The sequence below is a fragment of the Fusarium oxysporum genome, chromosome IX, assembly GCF_013085055.1.
Source record: "Fusarium oxysporum Fo47 chromosome IX, complete sequence".
Lineage (NCBI taxonomy): Eukaryota > Fungi > Ascomycota > Sordariomycetes > Hypocreales > Nectriaceae > Fusarium > Fusarium oxysporum.
Genome location: NC_072848.1, coordinates 2,504,820 through 2,517,798, shown reverse-complemented (window position 1 = coordinate 2,517,798; position 12,979 = coordinate 2,504,820). Strand labels below are relative to the sequence as shown.

General features: G+C 48.5%; 5 protein-coding genes and 1 non-coding gene across 6 annotated transcripts; 4 read left to right on the top strand and 2 right to left on the bottom strand.

Moving 5' to 3' along the window:
* Positions 1–783: 783 nt before the first annotated feature.
* FOBCDRAFT_243714 (Pyruvate/Phosphoenolpyruvate kinase-like domain-containing protein) lies at positions 784–2,379 on the top strand (the record flags this gene model as incomplete). The annotated part of the gene is made up of 6 exons (XM_059610551.1): positions 784–943; positions 991–1,046; positions 1,215–1,482; positions 1,535–1,785; positions 2,023–2,079; positions 2,350–2,379. The coding sequence occupies 6 exons, from the start codon at positions 784–786 to the stop codon at positions 2,377–2,379; spliced, it is 822 nt and encodes a 273-aa protein (XP_059465857.1).
* A 2,398-nt stretch (positions 2,380–4,777) lies between these two features.
* On the top strand, positions 4,778–5,544 carry FOBCDRAFT_323165 (uncharacterized protein). The gene has a single exon (XM_031190507.3). It carries the CDS (start codon positions 4,851–4,853, stop codon positions 5,421–5,423), a length of 573 nt encoding a protein of 190 aa, XP_031034492.2. The 5' UTR covers positions 4,778–4,850; the 3' UTR covers positions 5,424–5,544.
* Positions 5,545–5,661: 117 nt separating this feature from the next.
* Positions 5,662–5,733, top strand: FOBCDRAFT_t186. The gene has a single exon. It is a non-coding gene; the product is annotated as a tRNA-Gly (tRNA).
* A 376-nt stretch (positions 5,734–6,109) lies between these two features.
* FOBCDRAFT_231839 (DSS1/SEM1 family-domain-containing protein) lies at positions 6,110–6,875 on the top strand. The gene is made up of 3 exons (XM_031190506.3): positions 6,110–6,382; positions 6,437–6,548; positions 6,600–6,875. The coding sequence occupies exons 1-3, from the start codon at positions 6,271–6,273 to the stop codon at positions 6,637–6,639; spliced, it is 264 nt and encodes an 87-aa protein (XP_031034491.1). The 5' UTR covers positions 6,110–6,270; the 3' UTR covers positions 6,640–6,875.
* A 300-nt stretch (positions 6,876–7,175) lies between these two features.
* FOBCDRAFT_231838 (phosphoglycerate kinase) lies at positions 7,176–9,047 on the bottom strand. The gene is made up of 3 exons (XM_031190505.3): positions 8,847–9,047; positions 8,177–8,597; positions 7,176–8,121 (listed from the first exon to the last, which is right to left on the bottom strand). The coding sequence occupies exons 1-3, from the start codon at positions 8,910–8,912 to the stop codon at positions 7,352–7,354; spliced, it is 1,257 nt and encodes a 418-aa protein (XP_031034490.3). The 5' UTR covers positions 8,913–9,047; the 3' UTR covers positions 7,176–7,351.
* A 1,232-nt stretch (positions 9,048–10,279) lies between these two features.
* Positions 10,280–11,798, bottom strand: FOBCDRAFT_298736 (uncharacterized protein; the record flags this gene model as incomplete). The annotated part of the gene is made up of 4 exons (XM_031190501.3): positions 11,364–11,798; positions 10,998–11,088; positions 10,400–10,944; positions 10,280–10,348 (listed from the first exon to the last, which is right to left on the bottom strand). The coding sequence occupies exons 1-4, from the start codon at positions 11,430–11,432 to the stop codon at positions 10,280–10,282; spliced, it is 774 nt and encodes a 257-aa protein (XP_031034486.3). The 5' UTR covers positions 11,433–11,798.
* Positions 11,799–12,979: the final 1,181 nt, after the last annotated feature.

Here is a 12,979-nt window from a genome sequence, read left to right as displayed (position 1 = left end):
TTCCTGGTATTCCTCCCAGGGTTTGTTTCAAGTTTCTGGCACCCACCTGTGCATACTTTCTTGTTAGTTAATTTGCTATGAGCCCAGGTTTACCTCCCCCAGATCCCATCGCTTCCAAAATACAAAGTAAGAAAAGGTACGACCAACTTGGAACTGGCGCTCAGGTATCCAGTATATGGTACTATCTCACAGCTGAGCAGACTTGCAAGCACTGGCTCTGGAGCTGTTCAATCACAAGGCGTTTGAGTTCACCTTGATCACGCTATTATTGCTTTCTGATCTGATAAACTAACCTGGGACTGAATGGTTTATCTCCAACGTCAGAACCGACAGTCGGACAAGTCCTTGCGCTCTCTCGAGTCAGATAACCTGAAGGCCTTCTGAGGTCCTTAATTAACACAATTGAAACGACCTAGGGTACATCGCCTGTTTATAAAGGCTGGGTATCAAGAGAGGTGACCTGGGCTATCTAAATGTGTATCGGGAACAGAAGCCGAGCCATCGCTATTCCGACCCGAACCTCGGTTTGCTCTAGCTACCTTACTGTCTACCGTCGAGTCAACAACTTGAACCCGTCAAAAATCGAAGCCTACCATATGAGCTAATGTCGAACTATGAGCGGATTGGCATTATTTAGATCGAAGCGACCCCTCCTCATCTGCACCTCAAAAGCCCTTGAAGCCGAAACACTGCACCGATCTTCAGAACTCCGAGTTCAACCTTAACAGCAAGTTTTATAGATACGAGGCTAATTCTCATTTAACTTATCTCGCGATGGCAACAATGGGTTCAGGCAATTTCTTCAAGGCGGCGCTTGACAAAGGTGCAGGGCCGAGCCTTGGGTATTGGCAGATGATGCCCAGCACCAACATCTCACGGATGCTCGCGCAGACGCCCGGCTGTGACTGGGTATTGATTGACTGCGAGCACGGTGATCTTGACGGTTTGTTGCCATATCCATATTCGTCGGCTGGAGCTGACTGTGATCAGATCGAGACATGCGCCAATGCGTCCCAGCCGTTGCAGCAGCCGGCGCATCGCCGATTGTGCGTATCCCGAGTACAGAACCATGGCTCATTAAGCGTAGGCATTACTAACCAGCTTTCTTTAAGCGTCACTAACGATTGCCTAGGGGCGTTGGATGCTGGTGCGCATGGAGTGAGAGACCGCCAAGCATGTCGAGTTCGGCTGGGCAACTTGCTAACACTCACCAGATCCTCGTTCCTCTCCTGCAAACAGCACAAGAAGCTCGCGATATCGTAAAGGCGGCCAAGTTTCCTCCCATGGGAAACCGTGGATTCGGAAGCCCATTCTCCATGGGTCGCTTCAAGCCCGTCCCTACGTCGGATGAGTATCTACAACAAGCCAACGACAGTCTGCTAACCCTAGTTCAAATCGAGACGAAGTCTGCTTTGGACAACCTCGAAGAAATTGCAGCCGTTGAAGGTATCGACGTTTTATTCATTGGGCCTTTCGATCTTGGTGAGTCACTCAGTAGCAAGACTGAGATTGCATTGGAGCTTACATCGTGTAGGTAATAGCATTGGATACCCTATCCTCAACGGTGTTGTAAAGCCAGAGCTCAAGGCTGCCATTAACCGCATTCTTGAAGTCTCGCGTAAGGCAGGGAAGAAATGTGGTATTTATTCGGGATCTGGGGAGCAGGCGAAGGGATATATCGAGGCAGGATTTAATATGGTTCATATTGGGACGGATTACGCCATGCTTCAACAGGCTACGAGAGCTGAGATGGGCACTGCTCGAGGGAGAGATTTAGGAAAGCGCGTGGGCTATTAAAGGTCTCTGGATATGTCAAGATTAAAATATGTTGTTTACTTCGCAGTCCAGAGATATTTGTAGGCGTGCGCCCTCTCCTCAGTGAATTGACTTCGACTTCCTATTCAAACACTGACCAAGCTTTTTAGAGTCGCATTGACAGTCGCGGCCGCATTGTATTGTATGGAACCTCGCTTTATGTTATATCTGCCTGTATTCTTCGATCCAGCAACCAGCAACCGGCAGCATAGGAGCCCGATGCTAGACGAGCCAGTCCTCACACCCATCCACTGCATTTTACAAGTACGCGGGGGAATTATTATCAGGTTATTCATACGCAAATACTAAACAGATAGGTTACTTCTGGTAATCTCAAGCCATATCTAATAATACAATAGTAAGTCATCAAAGAACAAGACTTAAAGAAATAGCTTGCAATATTACTCTCTTCACGGTATGGCAATAGGCGTTGGATAAAAGTCTAGGAAGATTATAAGTATAAAATAAGCACATTTAATAATCACAATTATTAAAGAGGAAAATAAATACTTTTACCTACTGTGAAATTTGCAGATTGCGTTGCCTAAAACAATTCACGGATGAGGTCTTGGAGACATGGAAATAAAAAAGAGAGAAGATGAAAAGTGTTTACAATAAGCAAAATTATCAAGATGGCAGAAGATATATGGTAATATATGGTAGTATGTGTCACACGTAATCTAAATATTACGTATTACATTACATCTACGCATATCACAGCTACCTACTGCCTATCTAATTCTATAGGTCACGTCTTTTCACGTCGGGATTCGAACCAACAACGCTTGTTGTTGCGTGACTTACCTCGTAGAGCTCTGGACACCGGCCATTGCCATTCCGTCATTGCTCTACGACAATGGAATACTGAGTTGAATTAGTATATAACACTACCTTACCCCTGGGTCTAGTGGGGGCTGTGTGACGTGTCTGAAGCTTGTGTGGAAGTCAATATCGGGTTGAGTTCATGTGTCACGGGGCTGGGTGGCGAGCCCTGAGTGCAGTGGCGATAACTGGCAGTTCTGAAATCCACAGGTGAGTGACAGCACTCTTCTATTATGAGCTGGCTGTTGTCTAGTGATTTCACCTGCGTATTGGATCTTGATTTGATATGAAGGGCCTGTCAAAAGGACGGTCCAAGTCATCGTTCATAGGAGTACACGGACTCATACTAACTACCCAGCAGAAACAGATCGAACTTTATCTGCGCCATGATCAAGACTCATCTATGGGCCGTGACAAACCTCTCTGTTAAGTCCCAAGTAGCTTCATCAACATACCGTCCTCTCAGCCATTCCAGCACTCCCTCACCATCGGTACTCTCGCTCCTCGGACTGATCAGCAATATCCATCCACCGGACCTTTTCCAGCACCCTGAGATCCTCACTCGCAATTAGCAAGCTTCCTTGAGCGTAACAGTGATCATTTGTAGCAGGGAAAAGAGCACGGGTACTCGTTACTTCCAGACTCATCCCACTCTGGGGCGAAGCATGGCCAAACTGGTCGAGTCTGGCAAGACTGGGCATACGCCCTGGCCCAGGAAACCATTGTGAATTACTGATTCGCGGCCTTTAGTATTAACTTCTTTCAAGTGATAGTTGTCCCATATTCGCTGAGGGTACAGAAGTGAACTATGGCAACCAGTTGTTTGGGTCACGTAGGTCCACGTCCTCGTCGTGCAGTGAGCCTTCATATCCTTCAGCAAGCACTACACGGCCTCTGGAGCTCGTAGCATTAACTACCAGGGAGGCATGGTGCTTACAAACTCCGTTTTAAGAGCAATGTCGCGCTGTCATTAACGTATCGAGTCACTGAGTGTTGCCATATCGACACTCCACGGGCCTGGAACCAGGTTACCGGCAAAGAAAATCTACTTGGGTCTCAGCTTGCGTTACAAACTGACCTGACCTCTGAATTAGACGACGTATCAACCATGGTGACGTTGTGGCTACCATCAGGGTTTGTCGTCTCAGTTTGTCAAGAAGCTATTCGTAGAACTGAATTGTTTCGGCCGAGCAACCGTGTAGATACGAAACATAGGTCCATCTTCACAATTTTTTTGTAGGCGCTTTATCTTGTCTCTGACATGGTACCGATGGAGAGATTAAGAGCGCTCTTGAGGAAAGGCGAAAGGCGAGTGTTGAACTCCCGCAAGGCCTGAATTAGGCCATGGTGTAAGAAACCGTATGAGACTGGACAATGTCTACACTCTTCACTCGTATCACAATTTCCGTACTAATCTCCCAAATTTTTGTATTTCCAGGCCTGCCGGATCATATTCAGCAGCATCAATTGTCCCAAATGTGCAGTTGTTCCTCCATATCGCGGTCAGATTGATAGGCGAACGCAGCAGAGCGGACAATTCACAACTGCCGAATCGTGAGGGCAAGTGATAAAGCCGATCAAGTTGCTGTTTCGCAAACCGTTTCTTTCTCTCATCTAATCTTCCCTGCCGGTTTCTTCCCGTTAAAAGGCAGTTGTTCAAAGCTGCGACAACTGGGTCGATGCCAAAGAGACGTCCGCGACACCTGGACTAGTTGCCAGCGGGTGAACTGGGTTTTTGGCTATGAATGATCCAAAGCTTGAAGCTAATCTCTATATATTATTCTCCTCCTATAAACCCACAGGAATCATAATCGTTATTACATCATTAATTTGCGATGTCTCTTCATGTTCTCACTTGATGTTGTAGCTAGGCATCAAACTGATTGGAGACAGGCCCAGCCCAATCCAAACTTCATCTAATAGCACGCGACATCTAGCTTTAATGTTTCGGGATACCTAATGAAATATGGTCAATATTCATAATGAGTCTCTTTCAATTTTCCAAAGTTCATTTCTGCCTTCCGTTGATCAACGGAAGTGGCAGAACTGGCTGTCTTGCCGATGAGTCACGCCTAAAGACAACCCTCAATACCAAACCTACATCATGTAAAAGAGGTATTTTCTCCTACATCACTATGTCAATCGCTCTTCATTCCTATGTTTCCTTGTCAAATCGTTATTTTACTCCACCACTTCACAAACAACGTCACAAGATGGCATCTCCAATTTTCATACTGGAAACAACCTCCCTCAACGCCATTCGATCCCTCCCCTCAGACATCTATCTCGTCCACGCAACAAACTGCATCGCCGAGTGGGGCGCTGGAATCGCTGCTGAACTTGCGACTGTATTTCCAGCTGCTTGCAAAGAATACAAAAAGTTCTGTAACGCGACCATACCTGGCGCGTCAAGATGGCCATCACAAAGTCTTGCGGGGAAATGCTACATTATTTCGCCTCAAGCGTCAGACACGGCGAGGGGAGCTCCAAGGATACATATAGTGTGTTTATTCACTAGTTATGGGTATGGGAGAGCGAATCCGAGGACAGGAAAGCCGGGGAAGGATGGTGCGGGAAAGATTTTGGCGCAGACGAGGGCGGCGTTGAAGGAGATGAGAGCGCAGTTGGAGGCGGGACGGGAACAGGAATCTGATGTTACGCCGGTGATTTACTCCCCCATGTTTAACTCAGGAGCGTTCAAGGTACCATGGGAGAGTACGTCGCGACTTATCGAGGAGGAGTTCAAGGGGTTTGAGAGCCGGTGGTTGATAATGGCGCCTCCATAAGATCATGATGGTGGTTGTGTTTCGGCTCGTTTAGCTAGATATGCGCCTCATTTATATAGGGAATAAATAGTTCCAAGATCAGACTTCATTCAAGCTAAACTTAGCCAAAATTGGTCTCATTTCTAACTCATTGGATCGAGGTATGGCAATTTCTTTCCGAGGTGAATTTTGATCCAATGTCTCGCGAGGAATTGTGAATATAAACCTAAACACTAAATCGTCCTTCAACAACCAACAAGCGACCGTGGTGTAGTGGTTAGCATTAACGCCTTCCAAGCGTTAGAGAGGGGTTCGATTCCCCTCGGTCGCAAGCATATGATAACTCGCAAGGGTTTCCTTTTGCAGACATGGGCTCCAGATCTTGAGCTTCTTGTTCTATTTTATCTATTTTTTTATGCAACCCATTTGTTTCTTTTGGCGCTGTCATTGTAGTAATTTCCAGCTGAACTAGGAATCGACTCCCGGTGATCAAACAGCGTCCGAGCTCCATGCAAGCAAATCATTCAGGGAGGCCAGTAGTATAAAACAGAGACCTTAATACAGGCTAATACAAAATATCAATTACTTCTCTTACTTCTATGTTTAGATATTTTTCCTGCCTCATATCATGTCTGCCATTGAATGTTCTCGTGGTGAACCTCCGTTGCATTTCCAACAGCGGTCGATCATTCTTCCGTTGAGCCCCACCTTCCCGCCTCGTCCACAAGGCTCCAGCTACCGCATCATCATCAAGCTCTCCATAGCCTCTCAACCCAGCTCCAGCTCTCCATCAACAACCACCAATACCGCAATCGCTCTCCCTCCCATCTAATCGAAACACCATAGCACATATCCGCCTCGATCCACCATGGCATCCACAGATCCCAAGACCACAGACGACAAGCCCGCTGAGCAGAAGCCAGAGCAGAAGCCCGCCGCTCTCGGCGAGGACGACGAGTTCGAGGACTTCCCCGTCGACGGTACCACCCACCGCCGCCGTTATAAGGTTGCTATTGAGTACTAATTCTGTTTAGACTGGCCAGAGGATCAGACCGAGGCTGCAAAGGGCAGCGGCGAGACAAAGCACCTTTGGGAAGAGAGCTGGGACGACGATGACACGAGCGACGACTTCTCGCAACAACTTCGGTGTGTATATGGTCTACGGATACTATTTGAGCGGAGCTAATGTCTGGATAGAGAGGAACTGAAGAAGGTCGAGGCTGCTAAACGCCGATAGAGTTATGTTGTAACGATACCGCGATTCGAAAGGAATTATAGAACGGGAAGGATGAGTCTGTGGAAAAGACAGATCAGATGGAATAATTAAATACCAATAGAGGCGCGCGAAAGCGCCATGAAGCATTGCTGAACGTTTCGAGCGAGACCCGTTGTGTACATTTGTATTGTTTCGAGGACTGCAACTGTCAATGCCTCCTACGTGACAGAAATACCTGGACAGGTCCATGCTAAAATTAGTAAGCTATTGCTGGTTTGTTTTCGGCCTCATCATTTAGAGTCTTGAGAACCTCAACCTGTAGATCGGAACTTCACACCGACGCTGGTCTTTGTAAGGCCGTAGGGTGTTGGAATGTTTTCCATTCCATAGCAAACATGGTCGGTCTGACTGCAGGATCTTTTATTGTGTTCTTCACGAAGTAACACGAGCTTGTGCGATCTGGACATTTGCAGCGTTCTCAAACATGTGCATTTGTAAAAGTTCCAGATTCCACCATCAAAAGCCTTCTCACAAGTACATCAATCGGAACTGCTTAATTGTAGGTAATGTTTTTATAGCGCTTTCGCGCCTCTATTGGTATTTGGTATTTAATTATTTGATCTGTTCAGTCTTTGCTACAGACTAGCCCTTCCCGCCCGACCTTTTTCCATTTTCATAGCCCGTCATCAACAGGTTCTCATAGACATCGTACTCCAACAGGTGTGGATATTATTTACTTACTCGACAGAGCGGTAACACCGGGCAGCTCCTTGCCCTCGAGGAGCTCCAAGCTGGCACCACCACCGGTAGAGACGTGGCTAAGCTTGTCCTCGACGCCGTACTTCTTGGCGACGGTGGCGGTGTCACCACCTCCGATGATGACGATCTTGCCGTCCTTCTGGACAGCGTCGACGACGGCGTCGAGGGTGGCCTTGGTGCCGCTGGCGAACTTCTCGAACTCGAAGACACCGGCGGGGCCGTTCCAGAGGATGGTCTTGGCCTCGGCGATGGCCTCCTTGTAGAGCTTGACGGACTCCTCACCGCAGTCAAGACCCTGCCAGCCGTCGGGGATACCGTCCTTGTCAGTGGCGTAGCCAGTGTTGGCGTCCTTGTCGAACTTGTCGGCGGTGATGTAGTCAACGGGGAGGACGAGCTTGACGCCCTTGGCCTTGGCCTTCTCAACGAGGTTGCCGACGGTCTTGGAGCCAGCCTCGTCGAAGAGGGAGTTACCGATGGAGACACCCTCGAGAGTCTTCTTGAAGGTGAAAGCCATACCACCGCAGATGATCAGGGTGTTGACCTTGTCAAGGAGGTTGTCGATGAGCTGGATCTTGTCGGAGACCTTGGCACCACCGAGGATGGCGAGGAAGGGGCGCTGAGGCTCCTCGAGAGCCTTGGCGAAGTACTCGAGCTCCTTCTTGACGAGGAAACCGGAGGCCTTCTGGGGTAGGTCGACACCGACCATGGAGGAGTGAGCACGGTGAGCAGTGCCGAAAGCGTCGTCTGTTCTTGTTAGCATCACATAGCGTTGGGTGTTGTAGTGCAATTGGATACTCACTGATGTAGACATCACCAAGGGCGGTCAGACCCTTTCGGAAAGCCTCAACCTGAGCCTTGTCGGCCTTGGTCTTGTTACCCTCCTTATCCTTGGAAGAGCCCTCCTCCTCAATGTGGAATCGGAGGTTCTCGAGGAGGATGACAGCGCCATCCTCAGCCTTGTTGACGATCTCCTCAACCTCGGGACCGACACAGTCAGGAGCGAAGGTAACCTTCTTGCCGAGAAGCTTCTCGAGCTCGGGAACAACGGGCTTGAGAGAGTACTTCTCGTTGGGGGAGCCGTTGGGGCGGCCGAGATGGGACATCAAGATGACGGACTTGGCGCCATTCTCGAGGGCGTACTTGATGGTGGGGAGGGCACCGACAATTCGCTGGTTGTTGGTGATGTTCTTGTCGGCGTCGAGAGGGACGTTGAAGTCGACCTAAGAGGGGTTTTGTTAGCTAGAGTTTGAGGATGGCGGGGTATTGTTGAGGCTTTTTGGCATGGACGTTTGAGCCGTTGAGCTTGATGGCTATAGCTTATTCAAAAGCTAATCGAGTAATTGATTGAGGTACATCTCGTGCAATTGCCTCGACTGATTCTTCGTGACATCTGATGATATGATGCGGGGAGCTCAACCAAGCTCAACAGCTTCATTCCATCGCGGGGCATTTTTTTCTCGTCAACTTACTCGAATGAGAACCCTCTTGCCCTTGACGTCAACGTCAGTGATGGAGAGCTTGTTAGACAGCGACATGATTTCGATACGAGGTATGGGTGAATGAGGATGTAGGTCAAAGGGTGATATCGAGGAGAAGAAGGGAAGAAGAGAGTTTATGGAGGGGAGCGTCAGGTAGTAAATAACACTGCTAAGGTTAAGGTGGGGGTCAATCTCAACGCGATGACGCTGGCGTTGGCGGGGCTTTCGCGGCTGCACTCGCAGATGGTGGGATGATGAGGCCCGTGAATGCCCCTGGAGGAAAGACTTTAGCCATGAATCTGGCGTGAGATGCCGAATTGTCAGTGGACTATTGCCTATTCCTCTATTCATGATATGACATGATCGGTCTCGTCTCGGTCGGTCCACTTGTCAAATCACTCACTCACTCACTAACTTCATCGTCAAAGCACGGACAAGCAACCTACCCTGAACACTCAACCTATGCACTTTACGCAGCCATCAACATCGCCGGGTTACGGGCATCGTCCTCCGGCTTCTGGCGATGCGGATGCGGCAGACCCGGAGAGACGCGGGCCATAACTACACCGCCGAGAACCACGCCTTTTACGTACAGTTACCTTGTTGAACAGTTGTATGTAATGAATTGCGACACCAAGATGCACGCATGCATGATATGAGGCCTAAGCTAGCGGGGGTAGAAGCTGAAAGAAGCTCATGTTGAAACAACATCGATTAGCTGATCTGATAGTGAAATTCGATATGACACGTTCTTATTACTGTTTTGTCAATGGATATCAAAGCTTGAAAAGCAATTGCCACAAATTCTCAGACCACTGGATGTTCTCGGTGAATTATACCAAGACAGACCATATCACGCTTCACGCCTTGCTGGGTTCCCTTGTAATCTCCATTTAACCTGCGCGCAGCCACTTTAACGGCCGAGATCAATTCCGACCCGTCAGCCCTACAATACAAAAGAATTACTCTATGTCATATCATGATTATTAACCGGACACCCAACTTTCATCTACGATCAAACCGTTTTCCGACAGGGAAGTACATCGCATTTACATTTGCTAAACACAAAGTTGAACATGGTATAGAAGTGTTGAAGACAAAAAAGATCGCTTCGTCTTGTTATTTTAAAAATCTACCGAAACGCCAAACGAGACTCACGCTATTATTCTAAACATGGTCCGTATCCCATCCCAAACCCATAAGAAAAATGCCGTGCGAGGCATTGCCGCAAAAGGGCCAGAGTCTCAAACTCTCAATTGCAGGTCCCGGAGCATGCCAAATCGTGCAGTATATGTAAAAAATCCCAAACGCCATTTCTATGTGACGGCTGAAACAATAACAGTCGACGCAATTTAATATTCATCATCGATCAACAATTAGCTCGAGGCCGATTGAAAACGTTCACCAGACATGATATAATGGGCTTAGTCAGACGCTGAGTTTGTCAAGGACAGGTATGCTGTCCAGGCAATACCAATTGTTGACACGAAAGGCTGCAAACCTGTTAGCGATCTGGGTTTCTGGGGCACAAAAGAATGACGTACCAGTTGGAACTGAACAGGCATCAAGCGGAAGTTGACAATTTGCACAGCAGGCCAAACAACATAGTTGGCCTTGAGAGTTGGAATGTACATATCCCGAAGCTTGTTCGAAACGGCGCGACGGCCGCCACCCTCAGCAATAGTCATGGTCGTGTAAAACACAGCCAAACCAAATGGCGCAAAGATGAGCTGATCGAAAGCAACGCGCTTCATGGCGGGGACGAAAGCGCTGGTCTTGGTGACGGGGAAGACTCGCTCGAGGAAGCGGAACCACTTGAATTGCACAGGAGCCATGCAGAAACCGTATGCCATGAAGCGCGTGAGACGCTCAAAGTCGAAAGGTGGAGGAAGGCCGACCGAGTCGGGGATCAGGTCGCGCTCGTAGAAGGGGTTCTTGCGGTCAAGCTCGTGGATCTCAATAGCGATGCCGTCGTTCTTCTTAAGACCGCCTGGCTGACGGATAGCTCGTTCGCGAATCGCGGTGATGGATTGGGCGACTGTGTCGGCGACACCTCCGAGGATGGCGTTAGTGACCATCATGGTCATTACTGCGAGGTGTCAGTTATATCGCATCGAGCGAGAGGGGTTCAAGGTAGCGTACATGGTCGCTCGTCATAGTACGAGTTGAATCGAGCTGTAAGTCTTGCGATGAATGCCATTTCGATTAAGAAAACGATGGTATGCAGAAGAGGCTGGTGATGATGTCGTCAGCGTCGAGTCGCACAAAAAAGGCCTAACAGCACAAAGAAGGAAGGACACCGAGATTTAAAAAAAAAAATGTGATGAAAGAAGAAAAGCAAAAGTAAAGAAGTGCGCAAAGTGATATCATGAACAAGCGAAAAAAAAGAGCCTGTAGCGATGACGATAGAGCTGGACAGTAGTTGGGGAAAATACTGGGGAAGCTAAAGTGGCGACGGATCATAGAGTTGGAAAAAAACAGGGCGTGGGTGAGTGAGCTTCGACTTACGATGCGACCGTAGATGTACTTCGAATTGATGGAGCGGATGAACCGCCTCTGGTTGAGTTCCCACGTCATATCGAAAAAGATTGAGGTAAAGCGATAAGAGATGCAGAGAGATACGGCGGGGGAGAAGAGGGACACGATGCGATTTTAATCCCTTGACGGTGGTGACACAAGGGAGAAAAAGGAAGAGAAACAGGAGTGAGAATTGATCTGCCGTGCGCAAGCGCTGAGGAATGACGGCGGCGGATTGAATGTGGGCGCGTCCTTTGTCTCAAGGGCGGGTTCTTCCCTATAAAAATGACGACAGGTTTCCCACTCTCACGACGCACAGTTCGATCTTGGCGTTTTCAGGGGAACACTCTGTTCGTTTGTCGCAGGCCTCGCGATACGGGTTACCGAGAGAGAAGATAGTGGTATTAAGAAGAAGCTGTGTTGTTGAGAGAAGAAAGGAAGATGGAGGAACGGAATTGGGATGGATCATCAAGTCATGCGACCAACGTCCAGTCTCAGCTGGAAAAGCAACAGTGCAACACTGACGATATTCAAACGGTGTCGCGTACAGAAATCTTCTCCACGTTTCGCCAGGCATCAACGGTAGCCCCTCACCTGGGCATTAGACTACCACTGTGCGGTGACCCAAACGCCTCTTACCCAGAAATGCATGACTGGGAAATTACTTTATTATGGTACATGCGGCCGTTACACGAGTGAATAATGTAACCGTATTCAATACCGTAATTTGCTCGTCTCTTTTGACTTTACCAACATCGTAGTACTGAAGTCTGTAGGCTTAGGTTAAGCGCTGATATTGAACCCTGGTGGTTTCGCGGTGGATCACTCTCCGGGGATCCCGGCCGGGCAGTGGTTCACGGGCTGATACCGGCTCCGAGGGTCCGTTGATCTGTTACAGAACTGCTGCCAACAGACATAAGAATAGGTGAGCAGAGCCAACAGAGCGATGGAGTCAGGAAATGCAATGTATTGGATACGGTTGGCGAGGTTGGAAACGACGTACGGCAGCGATTACGTTTCATATTGAGGCGGTGCTACTCTCAGCAGCCGTAAGCCGTATCGCCAGCTATTCGTTGTCGCAAACCAAGCTTACTATCGTCGTCGTATTGTAATTCTTGGACCTTTAAGCGCTTGCCAATGATTCAAGAACGGGATTTACCTTGTAAGGAGCATCCTTTCGCTGCCTGTTGTTTATATTTCCCTGGTCGCCCTGTTTCTGAGTGCTCATCACGTGGTACATTGCGAGACTGAAGATGCAATTCACAGTATCGCAACGTTGGTGCGCATAGCGGAGATTCTGTTTATAGTGTTCTTCGGTCTTGAGTTTGTCGCTTTACCAGCCACACGACGAAAGTTATCGAGTCAAAGATTCAGGGTCCTGTGCTAATAGCCGCTTTAAATCCGCTCACCCACTTCCCGCTCATGATCGCTAGGTCTCGCACGCACGCCAACTTGATCTGTATTTGTGACTGCATACCTCGTCGGTATGTCGAACTGAGCGTGTTATGTCCAAGGAAAGTCGCTAATGCGCCGAGGCGGCTTCACAGTCGCGGAAAAGTCATATTTTGATCGCCTGCCTCGCATGACGAATGCCTCCTTATTTCTTG